This window comes from Rissa tridactyla, chromosome 6 (assembly GCF_028500815.1).
Source record: "Rissa tridactyla isolate bRisTri1 chromosome 6, bRisTri1.patW.cur.20221130, whole genome shotgun sequence".
NCBI lineage: Eukaryota > Metazoa > Chordata > Aves > Charadriiformes > Laridae > Rissa > Rissa tridactyla.
Window position 1 is genome coordinate 40104900 of NC_071471.1, and position 20780 is coordinate 40125679.

The 20780-nt window shown below is 43.5% G+C and overlaps 2 protein-coding genes across 8 annotated transcripts in view; one reads left to right on the forward strand and one right to left on the reverse strand.

The window, feature by feature from the left end:
• Nucleotides 1–2905: 2905 nt before the first annotated feature.
• Nucleotides 2906–11816, reverse strand: CDK1 (cyclin dependent kinase 1). Its single transcript, XM_054205627.1, has 8 exons — nucleotides 11722–11816; nucleotides 10736–10786; nucleotides 9142–9298; nucleotides 7867–7990; nucleotides 7306–7476; nucleotides 6576–6739; nucleotides 6304–6445; nucleotides 2906–3247 (listed from the first exon to the last, which is right to left on the reverse strand). The coding sequence occupies exons 2-8, from the start codon at nucleotides 10770–10772 to the stop codon at nucleotides 3134–3136; spliced, it is 909 nt and encodes a 302-aa protein (XP_054061602.1). The 5' UTR covers nucleotides 10773–10786; nucleotides 11722–11816; the 3' UTR covers nucleotides 2906–3133.
• A 6922-nt stretch (nucleotides 11817–18738) lies between these two features.
• ANK3 (ankyrin 3) overlaps nucleotides 18739–20780 on the forward strand; it is a 382298-nt gene continuing 380256 nt past the window's right edge. For 3 of the 7 annotated variants that reach the window (XM_054206387.1, XM_054206395.1, XM_054206392.1), the window contains exon 1: nucleotides 18766–18912. In XM_054206387.1, the coding sequence (XP_054062362.1) occupies nucleotides 18862–18912 (51 nt within the window). In that variant the 5' untranslated portion in view covers nucleotides 18766–18861. Of the gene's footprint in view, nucleotides 18913–20780 lie in introns of all 7 variants that reach the window. The other 4 variants (XM_054206384.1, XM_054206388.1, XM_054206394.1 and 1 more) reach the window with 3 other exon arrangements.

Genomic DNA, 20780 nt, shown 5'->3' on the forward strand with positions numbered 1-20780 from the left:
GAAGATAAGTCACTAGAAAAGAACAGATTGTAAATGAAGCTTTGTTTGAAACAGGTTAATTCTGCAGCAGAAGATGCCTATCAGCTAACCCTACCCTGCCTCTTCAAATGAAGAGGAGGATGGATTTGTGGAACACCACAGCATAAAGGCATCACTAGAACTACTGGCCCAGGAAGGACCACCTGACCCTGACTACGCCACCACATGAAGAGGTACAGGTTTCTTTTTACACTAGCTTTTACAGTACTTATCCTATTCAAGAATTTAGAAGAGTTCTTCCTTTTTTCTTTGTTCCCTGTAAAATCTCTATTTTTAAGAGCCACTTATTTTAAAAGCAGCAGATGGTAATACCATATTCTCACTAAAATGAATTATGTCTGAGTAAAATAAAAGCAGCTGAGCTCATTCTACAAGTATCTAGTATGTGGTTGGATATTTTGAAAAGAACAAAGCTTGCTAGCACTTAGAAACTTTAAAAAAAAAAGCCACCACCACCACACCAAACCCCTAATTTGATCCTGTGTAAAGTCCCATTCTTGTATACACCAAACTTTTTCATCTGCTCTATTTTTTAATGGGATGAAAGACAAGCAAGTTAAGTAAAACAGCAAGTTAAGTTTATCATTCTCTGCTGGGGTTTGCCTGTGCTCTAGTACAAAACATGTTACTGAGCAGCAGCCATAGCACCAGAGGTAATGCCGATTCAACATTATGGAACTTGGTTTAAAAGCAGCCTGCTCCTGGTTGAAATAAAGTCATTTCTCACAACAAAGTTCTTACAACATGCAGGAGAGCTACCGCAGACTTGTAGAGCTTTTACAGATGCTCACTATCACTATAAAGCCCATAAAGATAACTGTAAATTCAGCATAGTTACATTATTTACTAGTAATAACAGTAAGTAGGCACTTAGTAACTTAATTACTAAGTAACAGCACTGGATCTACTGCACTTATAGTGAGGTGGGAAAAAACCACTTAATACATCGACTTCTGGTCACTTCAAAAAAAGGTACAATATTTTCCATTTTCAGCTAATCATTCTCCATCTACAGCTATGAAACATATGCTGGCTATTGCCTGGTAGGTCCATATCCAACTGTTAGTTTAGTAAAATCCAATTGTCTGAACATCCTAATGAAAATTAGGACCCAGTGAAACCCTGCCAACCACTACAATGTCCCCAGTTACATGCATCATTGATTACATTGTACTTTACTTCAGAATGGAGTTCTTTAAGAGAGTCACATCTTTGGGTATGATATTCACCACTTTATCTGACCTCAGACACTGAGGGACAGTGTTATGTTCCTTCCTCTGTCCTATTTGCTAGGAGTACTACAATAGTTCATTCAGGGCTACAATGGCAGCTGTGTTACACCACCAGTCATAACAGTGCCTGGGTAAACAAGACAGACTGAAGGCTTGTAGTGAATTATTGTTTAAAATGAAGCTTTCTTTCTGAAATTTAGTACTGAAATCTTTTACTTAAGATAAGGCAAAGTGTCCACTGTCTCGCGTGAAACAGAGACAGACCAGTACTTACGTGACAAAAATAGGGCTTTATCAGTATTGCAAGAAACAGAAATCTTGAGTTTGCCCAGCTGAAGTCTTCACCGCACAAAGAACTTAAGTTCTGTCCACTATGAAGAAACAAACTAAATGTTAAGGTCCCCAGTATTTGCTTAAACAAATTAATTTCAGACTTTCAGAGCAGTGGCTAGCCAGTTTCCCCTTGGGTTTGATTGCATGGGGTTGTTTTTTGGTTTGGTTTTCCCCCCCCCCACACACTGATGTAACTAGCTAGCGCCAGCACCACGATTCCCTGGCCTGTAAAGCTCATGTCAAGTTACTACATTCAAAAGCAGATAAATTAGGTCCCTAGTTTAATTTGGCTTGAAATTGCATCCTATCACAGATGTTAATAGAAAGGAGTCAGCAATAGCAATCTTATTCCCCTCCACCATCAATTAAGAAGTAACTTTCTGCATAAGCAATTTCAAAGAAATCTCTCCTCCTTGGCTCTCCACTATTAAATGATTCTATTAAGCTGACAGTATCCAGGTACTTCTGGAGATTAGAAACCACCCTGCAGAGAACAATGCTAACACCCTAACTGGCATTTACATCTAAAAGTGCTACTTGTTAACAAAAACTAGGTCTAATACTAAAGCCCCTGCTTTAATCATGGGAGAGTCTATAGACATGTAGCATCTCAGTGTATGACTACAATTCCTAGCAGTCACGTTAAGTCAACATTTACTTGACTATTCCTATATGAAGACAGATGAGTTTTCAAATTCAAGCATAATCCAGGAGGCTTTACCTTTAACAAGAATCAGAGAAGAACTGTATTACTATTACCAGTTGGAAGGGGTCCCGCTAAGCACTTACACATTGATATAGAGAGAGTCCATGTGAAATGTAAGATATCATATGTTGATTAGTCCATGAGCTGGAACTATGCCAATTCACAACTTGACATGACATGGTCTAGGAAAATTCTTGTGCCTTCCAGATAACAGAAAAGCATACAGAGCAAGGATTTTTTCCAAGTGCTGATTTGCAGATACTTTTAAAAACCTCAAACCCCAAAATGAGTATGGCCATCTACTTAGCTTTAGTAATCAGCAATTCTTAAATTCAAAATCTCTCATTTACATGTTTTCTTTTGCACATTGACCACCATGCTCAAGTAAAATTTTAAATTGACACTATACTGAAACAGCTCAAACTTCAGAGGAATTTCCCATCGTATCTTCCTACCATATCAAGAACAGGAATTTAGTAGTTCAGGTTACTGGCTTTTTTTAGACAAGTGGTACCTTACCAACACACTCCAAAGAAAACAGAGTCCTTTTGTAGAGCACCTAGAGCCTGGAAATAAGTTCAGTCCTTCACTGGATTTAAAGCTTTATTTATAGAAAGTTCACTGCATTAATGGCAGCAATATTTGCATTGTATTTGAACTCAGCACTAATATGTTAATATTTACATTTAGATAACACTTAAAATAAAACAAACTAAACAGCCACAGTTTTAGAGCAGAAAGACAGACATACAAGTTACAGACAGACTTAATATTAAAAATAATCACAATTATTTCACTCTGGCTGATTTAGTCCAAAGGTCTACTATTTCTTAATCAGATTAGCGGGAAGTGTGGATTTGTCCAAGTCATCAAAATATGGATGGTTCAAGGCCATTTTGCCAGAAATTCTTTTTGCAGGATCATAAATTAACATTTTCTGGAAGAAAAAAGGAAACACATTTACTCCCTCATGAAATGGGAACTAAAATCATGTTAGATAGGTAGATATTTAACCACAGTAATTATCAAGTAACCATAAAGTTTTCCCCTATGTTCCATGATTTCTCACAGAAGGAGAGGTCATTTCCACCTGTAAGTTAGTAGTAGGGTCAGTAGTAATACATAATATCTCAGAAAGTAAAGAAACATTTCTTTCTCCCATTTAATAACCAAGCCTATGCATGTATCAGGGTACTATATGCACTGAACTAAATCCAGAACCAGGCATCAACTGACAATGATTATTAGTCTCAGCTTCTCAACTAAGGGAAATTAATAAGCTTTAGGCTGTAAAAACCAAAAATGCTTACAAGGACAAGTAGTCCTATGCTTGTTTTTTTTAAGCTGACATTGAAGAAATTGATGTCAAATTGCTTCCACTCAGCTTGGTGCAGCAGTTTGCAGTTAAAATATAAGAGAGTAATCATTCAGTTACAGAATCCAGACAGGAAAGTAGTATTCAAGCAGTTTAAAAAAAAACGCATCTACAGTTTATATCATACAGCCAGGGGGCAAAAAGAAGAAAGGAATGAAGCATTTAGCAGTTTTCTACTAGACCTAGAACTAGCAAAGTCTCTGCAAAGTCTCTGCAAAGTCTTTTTGCTTTTATTTCTCCTTACTAAAGGAAAGTCCATTTCGAATTCAAGTAATCAGGAATCTACCAGTTGCTTCCCTGCCCATCCGCACAGCAAATTTATCTTCCACAAAAAAAAAGCTTAAGCAGTATTACTCTGCCCAGTATTCAGTCTTGACATTTAACTGTCTTTAGACTTCATCCTACAGGGAGTCTTCCAAGTTTATTTGAACCACTGAATTTGCATTTATGTTCTCTGAACTGCCAAAAACAACGCTACCTCTAGAATTAACCTTTTAAGTCCAATTTTACCTTAATTGACAGGTTCCCATTAGCTATATCCCAGGACAACAGTATCTATAGCTAATAATGATATCAAAGGTTCTCTCAAAATTAACTCAAAAAAGGGTAAACTTCTCTGAAAAGGGGACGCTGTGACTTTGAGGCTACAGCACTTCAGCTGATAGATTAAATGACCATTTCTTCTGAGCCGTCTGGAATGGTTTTTCCCAAAACTGAGTGTCCAAGAGACCAAAGCTTTTCATGACAGCCATTAAGTGCTTTGAAATGCTGGCCACAGAAGTCATTTAGCTTATGAAGGTCTTAAGTTTAAGACCTCATTCAAGCAGTTAGTCTTAACACAAAAATATGTAACCACTTTTCAAAGATAACTATTTTACATACTACTTCCACCTGCAACAATCTATAGAAGGAGAAATTAACATTTTCATTGACATATCTGAGCTTGTGCTCTAGACGAAATACTCACTTTTGTTGCCTTTTAAGACTGAAGCAGTAATATAACTTTAAGTGCCATAGGAAACCTAAAAGGATTCCAGATGCCTAAGAATTCAGCCATACCACTGTCACCAGGCATTAATAGGAAGCTAAAGTTTCAACATTTATTAATTTAAGGCAAAACTATACAAGGTTTTATGGAATTTAATATGCTTTAGTATTGTGTAAACACCATATGAGGAACAAGTAATTTTTTTTGCTAGTATTAGCAGCAGTCCAAAACATTGGTTTTACACAATGAAGCCACCGCTAAGCTCAAATGAGTACTTAGCAGGCCGGTTACATGACTACCAACAACATTCACTTACCCATTCAATCGATTTTAGTTTGTAAATACAATCAGTACCAATTTTACTTCAAACTGATTTAATAATGATGTCAGTGGACTCAGAGGAATTATTCCCAGCTTAAGTCAGTTATGTCTGTAGAACAATACTGCTACAAGGTTCACACCTATTCAAATCTATATCTTTAACAAATGTTCAGGTTGTCAGTCTGAACTGTGGCTCTATTCTCACAAAAGAAAAATTGTGAGAAATTGTGGTCATTTGAGCTTCTTGGGTAACACTGTTTCCAAGTGTTTTGACAAAGCCATACCAATATAGGTAATAAACTACTTTCTTTGTGACTTCTTAAAAACAAGAGCCAGATGCACAAGTAACTGCTGTACAAGGTTCCCCTTGTTCCAAGCTGGTTCTGAAGTGAAACTTATTTTAAGACACATAGAGCACCCACCCCACACCCCCACATGCAAGTCTGCACTCTATAAATGCAGCTTTTGGATAAGTCACCAAGGTACATTCTTATATTTAGGGGCATCTAAGATCACACCGAAAATGTGACCTACATTAGTCCAGTGGCAGAGCTGGAAGAGCACTAAATAGAAAAGCCTGATGAAGATCTTTTAAAAATAAAAGCTTCATGTGGTAGCTCAACTGCTTGGCCACAGAACTAACTAGACACAAAAATATATCAATTAAAAGTTAATCCACCACAGCCCAAGAAAACTTTAAATTTAAAGGTAATTGAGACAGACACTACAGACTGACTTAAACTAAGCCCCTGGTTTCACAACTAATCAATAAATTCAGCTGTTTGCATCATTGCTTGTTCAGTTAATACCACCATGAAAGCTTAATGAAGATAAGCCCACCAAGATTAATTCACAGGCTAGCATAAAAGAAAAACATTTCCAACTGAATCAGCAGTCATACAGCCACATCATAATTAGTGCTGGCACCAGGAAGGTGACAGCTACAGTTTGTCAGCAGGAGCCTTCACTTAAACCAGTTTGTAAAAGCTCCTCCTCACTTTCAAGTTGTACCTGGCTTATTAGTATAAAGAAGCTGAGGCATAATAAGAAGAAAAGTAGTCTAGTCATCTATTATTTATGAAAGAAGTGAGTCAATGTCACACAAGGTGTCACTTCTACGAGACTGACAGTCCATACCACTGCTGATAGTGCGAAGACCTTCATATCTTCATTCTATCCAAGACCAATTAGTATAACTTTATGATAGAATAACTTAGTATAGCTTTATATAGAATACCTTTATATATTCTGGAGTATTTGAAACAACCTGTTCAGTTTCTTAATCAGCAGTTTAAGAAAGCCTACTTACAGACAGCAGATCGAGTCCATCTTCATCTAAATTTTTGACATGTGTTCCCAGGCTGCTAGGTTTCCATTTTGGGAATGTGTTTTTATAGTCTTGCAGGGATTCCACTTCAGGCCATACCTCATTGTTGGGGGTACCTAAAGCTCTGTGCAAGCACAAGTGAAATACTGAGCAGTTCAGTCTGACATCCGTAATCACTCCTGTGATTTTATTAAGTGCACAGCATTGTTGTGCAATGCTGCACAAGTAGCAAGGAAAGGTTCAGCCTGACATACCTGAAGATTCTGAAGAGCTGGTCAATCTCTGAGTCCCCATGGAAAAGTGGCTTTTTAGTTGCCAGCTCAGCAAATATGGTACCTATGCTCCATATATCTACAGGAGTAGAGTAACGAGCAGATCCTAGCAACACCTCTGGAGACCTGTACCACAGTGTCACAACCTATTGAACAAGGAAGTTTTTTTTGTAAGTTTATAGAATCAGGTCCTGTAATTGACTGCAAGCACAATGGCTTATTCATTTTTAAACAACATTCACTTTTTTAGTTAAAATAATAGCTAATGCTAGAAGTTCTAGTGAAAAATACTACTTTCAAACTTCATTTACAGATAAGCATATCTAACTCCATTGCAGTAGTTTCTACTGCAAGCAAAGCAGTTGCCTACACTCCTTCCCAAAGAGCAGGAAGCCTTTAGCACCAAGTCACTAAAACTCCAGTGCTTTGTGAAGTAAAAACACCCTTAAAAGACAGTGAGCAACAAGTTCTGGCTCATCTGATTCATTATCGAGGTAATAGTGGGATTCATAAGGTGCTCTGGAACCTTAGAGTAAAACTGCAGTCAGGGACATGGAATGCCATTTAATAAAACCAAAATACAACTTTTTGATACTGTTAGATTATGACTTCAAGAGCTCCATGATTCTTTTTTAGCTGTTTCCTAGTCAGTTATTCTAGGAAGCTAGTAGGCACTGTCCAAATCACCAAAACGATGTTCCAACTCACTCACTTCATGAGTGTATACCCGTACTGGGATTCCAAAGGCTCGAGCCAATCCAAAGTCTGCAAGTTTAATCACTCCCTTGTCATCTATTAAGAGATTCTGAGGTTTTAAGTCTCTGTGCAGAACTCTTCTTGAATGGCAGAAGACAATACCTTGCAAGATTTGATACAAGTAACTCTGTGGAAAGGATGAAGTGGGAGAAAAAAAGAGTAAGCTTTAGTACAAGTTAGTGTTCTGCAACATAAAGCGTTCCCTTACATCATCTCTCCCTATAGTAGTAGGAAATGGAAATTCAAAGCACTGCAGATACTGAGTTAATATCATACAGCCATAAAAATTAATTCTTTACTTAAACTTAGTTTTAGGCAGTTTAATTTCAGTAATTAAAAGAATTTGAAGTGGCATTTGAAAGAAAAACTCACATTCATCTTATTATCCACAGCTGCTTCTTTAACCTTTCATTTCTCCTCAAGGAGTTAATTATACTGAAAATAAGAGCTGCTTATAGCTTTGTAGGTCATCTTCTTTAGATTAATTTCTCTTATATTAAGAAGTTGTCCTCATTACCTTAACACGTGAACATTCCAAATATTGGCCAGATGGAATAGTATCCAAGTATTTCTTGAGGTCCATGGAAAGGAATTCAAAGACGAGGTACAGTCTTGAGTCCTGCATAAGAACATCCTGAAGACTAAAAATTGAGTATACAATTAACTCCATTGCAAAATGCATGGACTCACAGTCACATTTCCCCTCTCAGCAGGGATACAAGCTGACATTCCCAGGTTCCTGTTATGAAAGCCTTAAAAAGCTTTCAGTCTTCAAAGACTAACAGACTTAGTGAGTTACACTGTCACCTGGAAAATCAAGTATATCTGAAATAGCATCAGACTGAGATAAACACCTTATATGCTTCCTCTTAAACTTATGTTCCCTCATGCCTAGTTGATACTAGGCATGTCTAGTCTAGACATAACTAGTCTGTGTCTGATGACACAGGAAGTCTGAGGAAAAAATATTGCTGCTTTTTAAAAAAAAAAAAAAGACTGTGGCTGTTGGTGCCCAGCTTCCATTTGAAGCTGGCTTATTACAGCAGAGCCTGAATTACTTACTAGGAGGGTTTAGGGGGATATTTAATAGGAACCTAGTAGACACAGCAGGATTTGCACAGATTAATATCCTTAATAGATTAATAATCTTTAATAGATTATAAGGGTTCCTAAACCCAAGCATACATACATCGAGACACTACAGGGCTGGAACTTGGCCACTTTTAAGGCACATTAGAGATAAAGTATTTTGCTGCATCAAAGAGCAACTAAATAATTTGTGGGGAAGACAATAGCTGTGATCAATTCCACATGTTAAGCAGTCAATGATGGAAGCTTCACTCATAGCTCAGATGTGCCAGTTGACACATGTGATGGCAACATCATAACACATAAATCTCTGCTACAAGACAGCAGGGACATGATTGGTGAGAGAGGCTCACGTAAAAACACCAAGTTCAAGTAGTCTATTCCAAAGTAGCAAATGAAGTTCAGAGAGTGACTGAAGTAACAGCTTCAACCAGTTTTCATGAGGTACGCTGTCTCCATTCTGACAATAACCACATAAATTACAAAATCGACAAAAATTTATTAGATTCCTAGAGGCAGCACGAATAAGTCTTAAGTAGAAAACTGGCATAAACACAGGATTTGGGATTACAGCTATTTGCTGCTGAACAGACACTGTATTAAGCTGAGTAGCTCTCACTTCACTAGAATAGTGGAAAAATAATTTATCTGAAGGGACGCAGTGCCCTTCAAAGAATTTAGCTAAATACCAGTATATGCATACCAGACTATATTGGGATGACGCAGCTCTTTTAATAAAGAAATTTCACGGATAGCAGTACATGGAACACCTTCCTCCTCACTTTCTAGACGTATTTTCTTCATTGCAACCACTTGGCCTGTGGTTTTGTGCCGACCTTTATACACAACACCATAGGTACCTGAACAAAAAGACAGTGAAACGCATGTAGGAAATACTAGCTTCGGGTACAGATAAGTCATTGGAAATAAGAACTGCTAACATAGGCGAGAGTCCTTCCAATCAAGTATTTTTTGCTTCATTATTTGGCTTGATTACAAACTACCATTTAGTTTTGGCAGTTTAACCATGTAATAGTTTTGTTTGTTTAAAGCACACCACCCATCGTTTGTTAGGGCAGGGTACTTGGTAGCCTCAATGTGAAACTTGAATATTTGAAAGATGGAGTTGTAAAATCAGGTACTATTTGCATTTCAGGTTGATTAACTTTCAGGCAAGATCACTATACCTCTTCATGCCCAAAGGGTTATGATTTTGCCATTGATACATCATATTAAAAGGTTAAAGGTTTAGCTGCAAAAAAATTAGTGCTCTCTCTGCAATCAGAGATTGAGCCATCCATTGGGTAGATCTATAGAAATACCTCTAGCACAATCCTCAGTGCAGGAGGGAGGGTGGTGCTGTGGGTCTCAGCAGAAGCTAAAATTGGAACCAGTATCAAATCTATAATCTATTTCAATCATCAGTGTTCACCACAGAAGTAGAACCCTCAACAAACCAAGACATCTTAAGTATTCTCTTTTCACCCTTCTGGAAGCATTAATCCCCCAGATTAACCTCACACTAGTTTCTTTCAGGAAGAAGTATTCACACACAAGGCTTCAGTTACAAAGCTTTGCTGTAAAATCCAAGCCCATACATTTTGCAATTACCTCAGAGCACACCTTCTCAGAGTAGCATACTGCAAATTCTCAAGTCTGCATAAAGCTGAAGCATTATAAGACACACCAGCTTCTACATTGAACATAGGCTAGATTTCCAATGAAAAGGGGGTTGTGGCTAACATCTGCATTGAAGCAATCCTAGTGCCTTATAGTAAATTAATGGTTAAAAGTCACTTCTCCACAGGCGTTTACAATCTGCTCTTCCCCTTGAGAAGTGTAGTGACCAAATATAATCTGAGCAACAATCCACAAACCACTACCCCCTACCTGCAGCTGTGAGCAAGTTAAGTATACCATGCAGTACAACTTCAGGAGCAACTGGTACACAAGTTCATATAGAAAGGAATGGAGGAGCTTCCTAAATTGAAAAGCTGGTTTCAGGCCTCAGAACATATTTTTCCCCCCCTTGGAGGAAAATTACACCATTAGCCATCAACATGAAGGCAGGCGCTTCTCAACACTGATCAGTTGTTTCAAATAAACCACGTCATCTTCAAAAGATGGGCAGTCTGAAAGCTATACATACATATAATTACTGCAGTTAACCACAGGCTTATTTTGCTAGTTAGTTGAATCTCAGTAGTTCCTCTAACAGTCAGAGTGCACAGAGCTTCTATGACACTTGATAACTCAAACGGTGGAGCATTACAAGGCTCATGGTTCTTTATACTTACCTTCCCCAATCTTCTCTATTTTAGTGTAATCATCCATTGCTATGGCTATCCCTGAAACAAACAGGAAAAAAACCCATGAGGGTGAACAGTTGCTGTCCTGAACACAACCAAGTCACTGAAATTATGCCAGGTCTTTGGAAGCTAGTTTTGTCTTAGGTAATCAGGATGTAACACAGACCACTTACCGTTCTCCTCAACGGAAATACGGGTGTTTATTCAATGTCCCAACTAGAACAACTACACCCCAAAGTACAATTAAGCATCAACTCAGAGGAGAAAGATGCTTTTGTGAAGGAAGCTGCTCCAAGCGACCAAAAAAACACACCCTGCTCGTTAGTTTTATGCAGTTACTCATTAGCAGGAACCCTACTACCTAAAGTCACAAGGTTTGATGTTAGCATCGTAGGGCAACACCTGGCCCATATAATTTGGAAGTGGCACAGCGCAGCCTTCGGAGCTACGAGCCCAAACTGCCTTGACGGGCACAAGGTCCCAAGAGGCGCTACGGGCACTGGGCACCTTCCACGCTGCCCTGGGCCTCCGTCATTGGGCGCCGCTAGACTTTAACAGGGGGAGCGGACACGTTCCGAGGGAACCCGTCGTTACCTCCGGAGGTTTCCGCGCTGGGGGCAGCCGCTCGCTGAGCGCTCGACCCCGGACCGCTAACGGCGGCCGCGCTTCCCTTCCGGTCCGGCTCCCGCCCCGCTGTCACAGGCCGCAACGCCTCGAAATGGCCCCCAGTGACAGGAGAAGTCGCCCCGGAGGGCTCGGGGTCACTGCCCGCCTCCCTCCCCCGGTCAGAAGGGGACGGGGGTCCCGCTGCCGGGCCGGTGAACAACCCCCCCCACCTCCCCCCTTCCAAGCAACCGTTACCCGGCCGCGTGCACCCAACGGGCGCCGAGAAGCGGCTCCCCGTCCCCTCCGCCCAACCAGCCCCGGCCTGAGGTTCCCCCACCGCCCGGACTGGCCCCGCCGCTCGCCCTCACCCGAGGAGCCGCCGCCGAGCGCGCTGACCGCCGCAAGATCCTCCGCGGGCTGACTGAGGGGCGGGCGCGGCGCATTCGAACCGTCCGCCGGCCGCGTTCCGCCAATGGCGCCGCGCCGAGATGATTCAAAGCGGCCAATCAGCGCCCGCCCTGTCGCCGGCGCCAAAGCGAGGCCCAAGGGCGGCTTTTGCTTCCGCGGTGAAAAACGGCGCGGCCGGGCGCGGCGAGCTGAGGATACGTCGGGCGTCCGCTTGGTTCGCGGGTGCGGGGGGACGGCTGGGGGCGCGGGCGGGCCTTTTTGTCCGAGCGGTGCTATACGAGGGGAACTGGAGCAATGAATTGCGCTGGGACGGCGCTGATGGGCAAACTGGTCGCTGCTCCAATAGCACATTAGGCTGTTCGCATAGTATGGGGAATATAATCATATTTGGATCAAGCTAGGCTCGTGGCTGCAGCCCCTCCTTCTAATCAAGCAAGTCTTTTAGATTTAGATGCATAAATTCATTATTTCTGGCTGGAAGCGTGCTGATCTGTGAAGCTCTGCTGTGACTTTTGAAGCTCGTTTTAAAGTACACACATTAATAAAGGTCATCGGGTAACTTAATTCCCCAGAAGCCGGGACGTATTCAATTTGTCTGTAAGCAAATTAAAGTTTTGTACCCCTGCTCCCAGATGAAGAACAATCAGTCCCTGTGCTATCACAGCTTCCGAAAGAAGGGTTGGAGACGTAGCTAGAGAGGCACCTGCGGGCTTTGCTCAGGGAGTCCTCTGGCAGTGGCAACCTCGCTCCATCGGTACCCGGGGAAGTAGTAGTGCAATATGCTTACATTAAAAAAAAGCCTGGGAAAACACTATTCCAAACATTGCAAAATTGTCTTACTTAGAAACTTCAATGCTAAATAGATTTGCAAAGCAAATGTGTTCCTAGTTTTATACGTCTTTCCCCTACAGGATGGTTTCACTGTGGATGCTGTGATGCTGCTGACCCACCCTGGCACCCCTTTCTCACCAGCACCGACAGTCCTAGGCCAACACGCTCCTGTGGAGACCTACAGTCCCTGCAGGAGTGAGAAACAAGCACCACTCCCCGTTGATGAAATAACCGCGTTTTTTAATTACTTCATTGCACTGGCTTACAACATCCTTGAAGGATGGCATTGCTGCTTCTTTTAAATGTAAGCAGGGTGGGCTGCTGTATACCAAAACGTGCAGCTTCTCCCCTAAAAACATTTCTTTGGGAGGGTGATTCCAGCAGGCAGGACTGTTTGTGGTGCACTCCCTTCTTCTCTTCTGTTCTTCTCCCTTCTCTCTCTTCCCTAGCCCATGGCATGGGCGAGAGGCATCTCGTCTGAGTCTTCCCCGCCAACACACACACATTCCAGGGGTAAAAATCCTTCACTTTCCCCTCCCTCTTGGGGAATTTTCGCAGCATACGGTGCGCATGCTTGCAGGTTTCTGTTTACCTTGAATAGCATATTCCCAGCACTCACCGGAGATTTACCTGCCTAGAACAAGGCTTTCGTATCTCTGGGAAATCCCAGGTGGAAATACGGCCTCACATCTTGTGCAATTCATAGGAAAAGAGTCCGACATGCTCTGCCCTGCATGGAGAAACCCTTCCCTGTGTGTGTAACAAATCCAACACAGCCGGGACAGGCTCAGTAATGAATGTGGACCAACTTGCACCGCTCAGGCGAAGCTTTGTGGACATGGTCCGTGGGCCTGACCCTGCTCGGGCAGCACCCTCAGGCGGTGCGTGCTCCACAGCTTGAGGGGAGGATTGCTCTCTATAGCCATCACAGGACCGGAGCTACTGCTGCCGACTCTGCCGGACTAATCCTTCTCCAGAGACCTGAGGAAGGCGGCCAAAGTCCACCTTTTCCTTCAGATAAAAAGAAAACATGTCTGGGAAATCCCAGGTGTATGGTAACCTTAGTTAACTTGGGGGAGGGAGGGTAGCAGTATCATGAACATTTAGTATTAAAAACTAATATAAGTTATATTAAAATATACACATATTATATTTATATATAAAACATGCAGTGTCTCAAAGTACTGAATACACTGTTCTGAATTTTCTTGAAAGCAACATTTTCTTTTTTTCCCAGTTTTAACCAGCTTTAGTTTAAATATATAGAAATATTTCTTAGTTGTGCTAATATAGTAATTTCTTTTGGACACTAACTGTTTGTTCTCAGAGTGCTCGCTGAATTTTCAAATGCTTTGAGAATACTTCTTTTTCCATATATCCCATTGTCTCATAAGTTTTGAGTGGTGAAGACCAGGAGGCACCAGAAGAAAAGCTGGTCGTAGGAGAACATCTCTCTCTTCCACAGGAGGCCGGTAGCCTTACTTCTGTTTCGCACGCCAGGAGACTGCTCCACGAGCCAGCGGCATACAACGCCGCGACCTGCAGGTAGCAGTGGTCCCCTCCACTGGTGCCTGAGATGACAAGTTTAGCCTTTTTCTGATACATTTAGAAAAAAACTAGGAGGTGGGTGGCTTTGAGATCCGTCTGATTGCTGTTGCACTCATTGCCCCTGCCTTCGCATCTGCCTCAGAGCACAAATTGTGCTGGCTTAATTACAGGTAAGCGGCTCAGGGAAATTATTTTACTGCGGTCTCCGTGTTCAGTGGACTAGCAGCCGTGTACCAACACCTTACAGGAAGAGGGAATGCCGTTGCGTGCAGTGGTTTCCTTCAAGAACAGCGGAGGTTGCTCTGCCCTTAGTGTGTGCGAAGAGTGCTCAGTGGCCATGACGGTGGGTATTCACCAAAAGCGGCTTACACCAATTTCAGCTTGTCCCTGTCACTTCACAGCACAGTTGTGCATGACATGACTCCGCATACACCGACAAAGGTTCTCCATGCTCACTGTTATAGTTTCAGAAAACCCATAACAATTTATTGTCATTTAGACAATTATTTTATCACCCAATGACCCCTCCCCATCCGGAAAGGGGAACTGGGGAAAGCAAGGAAGCACAAAGTTTGAAATATAAATAGATTTCATAGCATAAGACTAAATAATTAGCAATAATACTAAAGAATCAGTATTAATCCCAATACTAATGTAAGATATACAAGAATTATACTCAGCCAATTCTATCAGCAGGAAGCTGTGCACTCCCAGCAGTGGACCGTAAATGTCGGACTCTGCGAACGCAACGGCTTCGGGTGGAAGGGAAGGGCTCAGGGGTCCGGCACCGGGGCAAGGAGTTTCTCTGGACTGCCGCCATCAAGGGAGAAAGAAACTACACAACAAACTTTTTAATTTATATAGAATGTGATGTTCATGGTATGAAATAATCCTGTTGGCCAGCCTGGGTCAAATGCCTGGGCCTCGCTCCTCCTCATCCCTGCACCTGGCAAGGCTTGAAAACACTGAGACCTTGAATCCTGCATAGCCTAGCTGGCTTAAAGTAAATATTTTCACAAATTCAGACACTAGAGTCTTCCAAAAGGGGAGTTTCCCCCAGCATTAGAAGAGAAATTAGTCCTGTGTCGCTCAACCCAGGACACCCACACCCTCCACGCTCACTTTCTCTGACCCTCTCTATAACAGTAAGCTCTAGCTAGCTTGCTTATAAGGCAGAGCACATGTAAGTATAGACCTCTCTTGGCATTAATTTGCCAAATATCAGTCTGACATTTCTGCTTACCCAGTGTTTCCCTCCCTCTCACTGTTGTCTGCATATCCTTAGGATATAAATCATGTCTCCTTTCTGACTGGATAGTGCTTATCTCGGGCTGATTGTTGGTTTAGACGTGGCAGAAGCTAATGATACTGCTTGAGACAAGCGATACAACTGCATTTGTATTTTCTTTGGTGTTTGAGGGGATTCCCTGTTCTGCTGGTAGGAATAAGAGCAGTGAGCCTGCTGATGGAGAGAGAGATGCAGGTGTGGGAATCCCTAGGACTGCTGCTCCCCTTTACAGAAAAACGTAGATCCAAGTGCAAAACCGAGGGAGAACTCAAAGGCAAACAACAAAGGAATCTAGATCTACCCTTACAATACAAAATTAACCACCATTTTTCTTACATAAACAGGCAAAGGCCACGTATATTAAAACCTCTTTGGCGTCTAAAACTTCCACTTCCTTGAACTGCAGCGCTGTTTGTACAAGGCATATAGGATCAGACCTACAATGCCAAGCTTGGATTATAGTATTACAGTTGTATTCACGGCTAAGAACCCGACGTAATACTCTGAACAACTCCTTCTATGCTGAGCAGAGGGCAGCTGCAAGAGTCAATATCGTCTTGTCTTTCGTGTATCAATCATATTCTCCTCAGCAATAACATCACTGTGAGGAAGAGAGAAAGTGTATTCTGTCTTTTACATAATGATGTGATTAAAAAAGGTCAACTGGTTTGTGAATACCAATGAAGGTATCTACAACAGATTGCGTTCACTGTACTCAGCAGCAGCTAAATACAAACATTGATGGGCCTCTTTCAACATTTATTAGAAAAAATAATAAAAAAAAAAAAGCGCCTTTTGTTTCTCTAGAGCATCTGGGCAAAAATCCAGGCTCCGCTGAAATCATTGGCAAAACTCCCACTAACTTCAGTTGGGCAAAACTTTCACTCCTGCCCCCTGTAAAACCAACCTTAGGAAAAGGGGGCTGCTTCCTGATTTTCGATTTTGTATTTCAGATGGCTTACAAGCCAGGAATTAAAATGGCAAATCCCAATAAACTGCTTTGTAATTGCTGTTTGGATGTATGAGAGTGGGAGAGGTGCATTCAGGCTAACATTTGGAGTTCAGCTCCCAGCCCTGATGCGGACGAGCAGTCCCCCATGGTGGGAAGAGGCTGGTTTCGAGGTAAATGCAGAGGGCTGGTTAGCAGCAACCTCCAGCCGAACACGGCAATCTGAAGCCCCATTCCCTTAGGAGTTGTCCAAATTTAAGGCCCTGTCAGTACAGTCATAGCAATATAACTCTATCAACAACCTTCCTCAGGTGGAGACAATTACACTAGCTGAAAATTTGTTTGCTGGTATAGCTGTTTCATTTCAACAAATAATACTCTTTTTTTCCAATTACCTCAGGTTTCCTCTGTGCTTTTTATCTATTTATCCTTTTTTCATCTTATGACAGCCACCTGCTACTGTGCTCTATCAGATCAAGCGCACTGCAATAGCACATTTAAATTCCAAACCTCCGTCAGGGAAGCCTGACCTGAAACCTCTCCTGAAGTGAAGGAGGTGAACTTTTTCTTCCCACCGGGGATCATTCCAGCTGCCAAAAAAAGAAGGTATACTCTTCCAGGTGGGAGTGTGGATAAGACAAGTGAGGTATGAAACCTGGGGTAACGGACCCTGGATTTACACGTACACATCACACTTTGATTTGTTTTAAAATTCCTCCTCCTATCAGTTGAGTGAATAGAATTACAAAATGCTTCTTGCTTCGAGTAAAGATGATTTTTTTTCTTTTTTGTCCTAAGGTGTTATTTTTATTTTACAATCTGCAAATTCCCTCTAAGTTTTATCATTTTCCTTCCCATAGAGTGATGGAAGGTGGTATGGAGTGATGATGCAGTAGGTGAGTTGTACAAAAATAGCACTTGCCCAGCCACAGAGCTGCTAATTGCCACTGCCATCGGTAAACATGACCAGCCTTCCTTCACGCTTTCTTTTAGCCAGCGTGGAGGTTGTGACCCTGTTTTTCCCCATTTCCTTCATCTCCTGGTGCGCTGAGTGGGCTGAGGAAGTGAGTCACATCCAAAATAAGAGGGATAAAGACATTCCGGGAGATTAAATTCTTCGTATGAGACACAGCCAAGGTCTTTAGTTAAATATTTTTATTTGCTTCTATATACAAAGAAAAAAAGTATACGCTTTATAGAGAGGGCGACAAGCAATTAGTTACACAGTATCACAAATATGTATAAACACCTATAGTCAGTTTATACAGCTGGGTATTCACTTTGTAAAGTGCACCTACAGCACTAAGACCCTTTACCTACAGCACTTTACCACTATGGTGGTAAAAAAGTAACTGGTTTAAGCTGTTATCAGCAATATTTCTAGATGAATTAGTGCTTGATAGCATTTGTTGTGTTTAACCGCTGCTAATTGGTAAATCAAGTTCTAATGAAAACAGAAAAATAGGTTGGTGCACCAGACCACGCTTTTGAGAGGGGAGGAAAAGAAGGGGATGGGGTGAAGTCATTTCAGTCAAAATGAAAATAATCTTAATTGCTTTTACAGTGCTCTCACAATTTCAAGTCCTGTGATAAAACACGGTTTAATAAGATCGATGACACTATTTTATCACACATTTTAAGAGGGTAAATAGAAACAGTGCAAGCAGAACTGCTGGTTTAATTACTGCAGCAGCACATGTGTGAGGTTTGTACAGCCTTGGATTGGGGGCAAACCCCCCCAGACTGCCTCACCCCGGCCCCAGCCCGTTATGAATGTCTGCTAACCATCATCCGTGCCAGCAGCTCCCAGTTGCACTCTGTGTGTGAGGTATTTGTTCTCCTGTTGCTTTCCACATGGGAGCGACTTTGAATTTGCGTTATAGTAAATATACCACACCTGCAGTGTACGCTCATTATGGAAAGCCAGCGGCTACTCTTCGACTGTGGTTAAAAGTTAGAGGATTCAGCTGGTGTGTTAATTCTGTGTAACAGACTTCAGCCGGGCTCCCCAAACCCGCATCCTCCGGAGCCATCCGCAGGCGGAAAGCACCAGCGACCGGCCGGCAGCCCTCAGGAGCCGACGTTCCCCGGTGACCGGCGCTGCAGGTGCCCCCCTCCCCGGCCCTTCAAATCCCTCCGGTAACAGCCGCCCTCCCGGGGACACCTCGGGGCGCTCCCCCCGCCGCCGCCAGGCACCTGGATGAGGGCGGGCAGCCTCCGGCCGTCGGGGGCCGCCGTCTCCAGGCCGCGCCCCGCTGCCCAGCGACGGGGCGGGACGGGACGGCGGCGGCCCCCGGAGCGGGCGGCCGGGAACCCAGCGCCCTCCTCTCCCTCCTTCCCCGCCTGCCGCGGGTGGAGAGGCACCGGCGGGGCCCGGCTCCACCTGAGGGGGCGGCGGCGAGGGGCAGGCCCGCCCGCCGGTGGGGGCGAGCCCGGGACGGCTCTGCCCCGGCGCCGGGCGAGGTGAGGAGAGAGTGCTGCAACATGGCCTCCTCCTCCTCCTCCCGTCCCGCGGGACGGGGCGGCCGAGATCAGGTGAGTGTGCAGCCCCCGCTGCCGTCGGGCGGGGCGCCGGCACCGGCGGCTCCTGCTGCTTTTCGTCCTTTTTTCCTCCCTCTCTTCCTCCTCCTCCTCCTCTTCCTCGTCCTCGCCGCTCCGGGGGCAGAGCGGCCGCACCGACGGCGGTTGGGTCGGGGGACGCGCGCGGCCGCGGCCGTTAACGGTCGCCGCCTGTCAGCGGCGGGAGGGTCGGGCTGCTCTGCCTCTGCCGGGGTGAAAACCGGCGAAAATAAGGGGTTTTTAACATGCCAGCGCGAGTTAACCCTCGGGCTCTGAGGAATAAAGCGCTCCGCGGCGCGGGTGCGGGTCGGTGTCCCCTGTGGGCTTGGCTCGTTGTTCACATCTGGGTGGTGCGGCAGCGGGTGTTGCTCGAGGGATGGAGGCTCCAAACCCTCTCGGGGCAAGGGCTGGAGTCATCTCCATCCTCGCCTGTTACCTGGCCAGGCCAGCGGGTCACTGCAGAAGGTGGTGGTGTGGCTTGTCACTTGATGGCCATCGAAGGGACGTCCATGGCAGGCCGTCTTCGGCGGCCAGCAGGTAAAGAGAAGGTGCTGTGGAAAGCTTCGGTACAAGGTGCAGGTAACAGCACAGGTGGCCAGAGGAGCTGTTTTTTCTCCACAGTGGTTAGACCCAGGCCACAGGGTCGGGTGAAGGAGCTTTGCCACAACCCTGTGTGTCCCTTAGGCACAGTCAGTGTGGTCGTGTTCTGTTTATTGCTCTAAGAAATGCTGCCTTGTGTCACGAATGAGCGGACTGGCCCGACGTTCTTCCAGCTGAACACAAATGGCATAATCAATTTTTACTGTGAAGACTCTGTTCTCAGGGCCCAAAAAGAGCACATTTTGGTCTATTACACAATGCCTGACCAGCAAAATGACACTTCTCCCAGTAGAAGTAAGTTTTAAGGGATTGGGAAAGTATGATAAATGTGAATTACTTTTTTTTTTTTTGGGCTATGTGCCCAGAACTCCTGAAACTAAAACCAAAAACTGTAAGAGTAAAGCTATAATTAATCAAGGGTGAATAAGCTTTATCCTTTGTCCCTTTTTATTTTTTTTATGAAGTTGGTATCTTTTGAATCATTAAATCTCCCTGCTTTTAACGCCACTTTTGCTACTACTTGAAACACTTAATATCTCATCTTCCCTGTCCGGTTATCTCTTTCTTTGTAGAGTCCTATGGTTTCTCGTGTTTTTCCCTCAAATCTGTCCAGTGTTTGTGCTTTAAAATGGAATGTAAATTAATGCTGCACGAGGACTGATCAACTAGAAGTAAAGCTCTGCTTGCGGCAGTCAGGTCCTCTAAGTTCTGGCTCAGCAAGGGCCATCGGTTTGCCCTGCCCATTGCTGCTGCTTTTTGTGAGACCTGTGTTTGAAGGAGAGCTCCCAGGATGTGAAGATGCCACAAACTGTGGTGGTGGTACTCCAGGTGTTTTTGCTTCCTCTCTTTCAACAGTTGGGTCAAGGATAAATGGAGAAAACAGGACCTTCTGTATGCTCACAAAGTGAGCAGCTTCCAAACATATTCTGAAAGGTTTGAAACCTAGGCTACGTTGAAAGCATTGAAGCATTGAAGCACTGAGTCCTTAAAGAAGGTGACTGTTCTCAGTCTCCAAAATGCATATGTTAGATCTTGGTCTTCGAATAGCTTCAGGACTGTTGAGGAGACTCAACTTTGTCCTCTGGACTCTGATCTTTCAGACCATCAAGGGCAGCAGATCTCCTGTTGGTTTGAGAAGACTATTAGGTCAGGATCTAAACTTTTAGGGTGTCTTTTTTGTGTGGTAGTTTGTTTTTTTTTTCCCCCCAAAGGGTGGTGGGTGTGTAAGATGTTCAGATCTTGAG

Bases quoted from the DNA above. Each gene is read 5' to 3' on its own strand.
- CDK1 (XM_054205627.1), bottom strand. From the start codon at position 10,772: ATGGATGATTACACTAAAATAGAGAAGATTGGGGAAG. The intron at 6,446-6,575 runs GTATGTCAGGCT...GTGCTTGCACAG, and splicing joins CAGCTCTTCAGAATCTTCAG to AGCTTTAGGTACCCCCAACA. The intron at 3,248-6,303 runs GTAAGTAGGCTT...TTTTTCTTCCAG, and splicing joins ATGGACTCGATCTGCTGTCT to AAAATGTTAATTTATGATCC.